At 41.4% G+C, this 4,621-nt stretch overlaps 1 protein-coding gene across 1 annotated transcript; it reads right to left on the reverse strand.

The window, feature by feature from the left end:
- Positions 1-29: 29 nt before the first annotated feature.
- LOC113104604 (ubiquitin-like protein 5) lies at positions 30-2,543 on the reverse strand. The gene is made up of 5 exons (XM_026266114.1): positions 2,405-2,543; positions 1,548-1,605; positions 1,280-1,363; positions 1,160-1,197; positions 30-308 (listed from the first exon to the last, which is right to left on the reverse strand). Exons 1-5 carry the CDS (start codon positions 2,502-2,504, stop codon positions 265-267), a joined length of 324 nt encoding a protein of 107 aa, XP_026121899.1. The 5' UTR covers positions 2,505-2,543; the 3' UTR covers positions 30-264.
- Positions 2,544-4,621: the final 2,078 nt, after the last annotated feature.

The raw sequence follows: 4,621 nt of genomic DNA on the forward strand, positions 1-4,621 counted from the left end.
GTTCTGTTCAACAAACACAGAGTCTTGACTGCACATAAATGAGTTTTATTTCCAAACAATATCAAAACAATTCAACTGAACACATATTCTGATGCCTCGAGACATGATGAAAGCGACTCGCTCCACAATCTCTGTGTGTGTGTGTGTGTCTGTTTGTTTGTGTGGTGTGTGAGTGTGATTGTGTGTGTGTGTGAGTTTGTTTGTGTGGTGTGTGAGTGTGTGTGTGTTTGTTTGTGTGGTGTGTGTGTGTGTGTGTGTGTGCTTCTACTGGTAATAGAGCTCGAGGTTCATGCCGTCATGGATTTCATCTGATGCTCAGACTCAAGGTTATGACTGATTACAGATATAAATGCACAAATGACAAATCAAAAGCTTTATCTGTTAAAGTTATTTAATGGACCTGAGCTAACATCTAGCGCCGGCATTATTATTATTAACTAATGCTATCAAACATGAACAAATATGGTAACATGTTTCTCAGTAACTATGTTAATCAGACCTTATTTCAAAGTGTTACTGATATTAAATAACTAAGCAGTGAAATGCATCACAGACACTGTCTGTACAGGTCTGAGGTGAACCAAAGGAATACTTCAGCCAAAAACTAATTAACATGTGCAGCTCATGCAATATGTAGACGAGTTTGAGAGTCCAAACAGCTGATAAAAACATCACAATAATCCACAGCACTCCAGTCCATCAGTGAACATCTGGAGAAGACAAAACCTGAAACAAATCCAGCATTAAGATGATTTTACCTCAAACACATAGAGTCTATAATCGATAATAACACTTCCTCCAGTGAAAAAGTGTTCTGGTCTGAATCAGGAGAGAAATCTGCACAGATCAAGCAGCGGTTAAACAGATCTAAACTAATCTGTGAGAGACGACAGCAGATGCACTTTTTCACTGGAGGAAGTGTTATTATGGATTATAGACTCTATGTGTTTGAGTTAAAATCATCTTAATGCTGGATGTGTTTCAGGTTTTGTCTCCTCCAGATGTTCACTGATGGACTGGAGTGCTGTGGATTATTGGGATGTTTTTATCAGACTCTCATTCTGACGGCACCCATTCGCTGTAATGCCAAGTTTCTCCAAATCTGATGAAGAAACAGATCTCATCTGATGCACATTATCATCTTGCGTGTGAAGGATACAGTCTCCCAGTGACACGTGGTCCTTGAATATGGTGTACCTGCACACACACACACACACGTCACATTATAATCTCGCTCGACTGCTGTATTTTCACTCATCTGCTCAGCGTTTCTTCTCACCATTTCTTGAGCACGATCTTGTCCCAGCGTGTGCCGGTCTGTGCTGCGATCAGCTTCTTCAGGTCTCCGATCGTGTCCTCCTGACTGACACACAGTTAAGACCCAAAACACCACAACACACACCTGCTGTCTCCATCAACAGCCATCCAAACACACACACACACCTGCTGCCTACATCTACATCTAAACACACTCACACACCCACATTCTCTCACACACACAGTTAAACTGGGACTGTTGTACATGAGTTCAGTGTTTCAAAGGATACTTGCATTTGACTCGAACCTTCTTCCCCAGACGATCATTACAAACCACCTCAATCATCTCTGAAACACACACACACACACACACACACACACACACAAGTCATTTAGCAGATGCTTTTATCCAAAGCGACTTACAGATGAGGACAGTGGAAGCAATCAAAATCGACAAAAAGAGCAATGATATATAAGTGCTATAACAAGTCTCAGTTAGGTTAACACAGTACACGTAGCATGGGATTTTAACTAATATAATAAGTAAAAAGAAAACAAATAGAATAGAAAATAAATAGAAAGCTAGTCAGATTTTTAAAGAAAACAAGCAGCAAATAAAAAGAGGGAAAGTCTTTTTTTTTTTTTTTTTTAGAATAGAATTAGAATAGTGAGTGTTAAAGTTCGAGGGTCAAATAAAGATGGAAGAGATGTGTTTTAAGCCGATTCTTGAAGATGGCTAAGGACTCAGCTGCTTGGATTGAGTTGGGGAGGTCATTCCACCAGAAGGGAACATTTAATTTAAAAGTCCGTAAAAGTGACTTTGTGCTTCTTTGGGATGAACAATCAAGCGACGTTCACTTGCAGAACACAAGCTTCTAGAGGCACATAATCTGAAGTAATGAATTTAGGTAAAGGAGTGCAGAGCCAGTGGTAGTTTTGTAGGCAAACATCAATGCCTTGAATTTGATGCGAGCAGCTATTGGAAGCCAGTGCAAATTGATAAACAGAGATGTGACGTGTATTCTTCATTTAAACACATGCATTCATCACACGCTTTAGCATATAATAAAACAGTAAAATCTAACACATGTATAAATAACCGACAAACTGTAATTTATATCGTTGTAATTTAACTTGTAATTTCTACCTGATTTGTGTCGTTTGTTCCCGCAGATAATCAGCGTTTCTCTCGTCGCGGCTGTTTGCCGTAAACCAGAGTCGTGAAAACAACAACTTCCGCTCTTCATTTGACCAATCAGAGGCGAGCACGTTTGACGGACAGCGAGCTTGGCCAATTATATTCAAACAAGAGCGCAGTAGGGCGGGGTCACCATGCGATCGCCGCTAATCGATTTATGGCGTCGTAAATGTCTTATTTAAACTGTGAGGATGTTATTACGTCAGTTCAATTTGAATAGTTTAGAGTTAATAAATCACATCTCTGTGGAGCTGATTTATACTTCAACTTATTCAATCAAAAAGGTATATATACACACTGCCAGTCAAAAGTTGTGGATAGTAAGATTTTTTTTATGTCTTTTAAATAATTATCTTCTGATATACATTTAAAAAGCCTCTTCTATCTATATAATAGTTGTAAATCTTCAATTTTGAATCTTTTAACACATTATACAAACCCATTTGTCAAGTAACATCTGTTACTATTCTCAGCGATGTTCAGGTTCAACCAATCACACGCTGTTTTTATTACTACACGTGGTCTTTTTATTATTTAAATAACGATGTAAAGAATAATAAGACGTGCTGTGACTATTGTAATGTAAACATGATTTCTGTGGAATAACGGACAAATATTGTTTGTGCTGTTAGTAAACGGCCAGAAGCGTCTCGCGGGCGCCCTCTGTCGGTGAGTCCGGTCTCTGCAGCGGGAGCGGCGCGGAGCAGCACAGCCGAACCGAGCCGATTCCGCTCTGAATCATGTCCGACGACGAGCAGCTGCCGTCCGGATGGGAGAAGCGCATGAGCCGGAGTTCAGGTGAGTCACAGCGGGGTGTCGCAGTTAAACCCGGGACAGAGGCGCTCTTTGGGCGAGTGTGAGCTGAAGCGCATGCTAAGGCTAACCGACACCGAACCGCGCCAAAACCAGCGAGCGCTGCAAGTAACAGACCGAGTAACGTTAACCGACCCGCTCTCACTACTCGTTCAGCGCAGAGACGAGTAAACACACCTGACTCTCAGTATCTGCACATCTGAGTACCTCAGTGTATGAGTTTCTGAACGAGCGTGTCCATGGATTTGGGCTGGGCTGCTCTTCTGGCCATGAGAGGGTTAACCGTGCTTGGTAACTCTGGTTTCTCTCCTCGGTCTAGTAACGTTAGTCACGGGACACTCTGTGTGTTGTCATGTGTGTTTGTGCAGTAACTGATCATTTCCCCTGGTTGTTTATTGTAGCTGTCGATAATATGATCACAGAACAGCCCGATGATCAGGTCACTGAAGGGTTAATAGACCGATGATCAGGTCACTGAAGGGTTAATAGACCGATGATCAGGTCACTGAAGGGTTAACAGACCGATGATCAGGTCACTGAAGGGTTAATTCTGTTAAAGAGACCAGCTGAACACATTCTGTACATTCAGATCTGTATTACTGTTCATCTTTGACATAAGATCTTGTCTCTCTTTTAAATAATTTACATATGCGTTTAAATAGGTTTTGTTTTCATTTTCATTTGAGGCATCTTGTGGTGTATTATTCTTTTTAGTTGAGTTGCTGTTAATATATATATATATATATATATATATATATATATATATATATATATATATATATATATATTCCTTCTTGACAGTTATTTAGGTTTGATCAGTTGATCTTACAAATATGATTTAAAGAAAACAATGGTTGTAAAATACTGAGGTCTGATGTTGTGTATGTCAGATATAATGTAGTGTTGTGTTGAGGGTGAGCTGATCTCTCGGTGTGTGTGTATTGTGTGTCAGGGCGAGTGTATTACTTCAATCACATCACGAATTGCGAGTCAGTGGGAGCGTCCGGAGCGGATCGGGGCTGACGGGGTCAGTGAGGTGGAGAAGGTGCGCTGCTCTCATCTGCTGGTCAAACACAACCAGTCACGCCGACCGTTCCTCCTGGAGAGAGGAGAACATCACACGCAGCAGAAGACGAGGCACTGCAGCTCATCCACAGTAAGAGTGAGAGAGGGAAAGTTGTTGTGTTGTGTGTGAGGAGAGAGAGGAGAGAGAGTAGAGAGAGATGTGATGTGTGTGTGGTGTGGGAGAGATGAGAGAGCGAGAGAGAGAGAGAGTGTGTGTGTTGAGAGAGAGAGAGAGAGAGTGTTGTGTGTGTGTGTTTGTGTGTGTGTGTGAGGAGAGAGCGAGAGAGA

The sequence above is a fragment of the Carassius auratus genome, unplaced genomic scaffold (assembly GCF_003368295.1).
Source record: "Carassius auratus strain Wakin unplaced genomic scaffold, ASM336829v1 scaf_tig00218048, whole genome shotgun sequence".
Taxonomy (NCBI): Eukaryota; Metazoa; Chordata; class Actinopteri; order Cypriniformes; family Cyprinidae; genus Carassius; species Carassius auratus.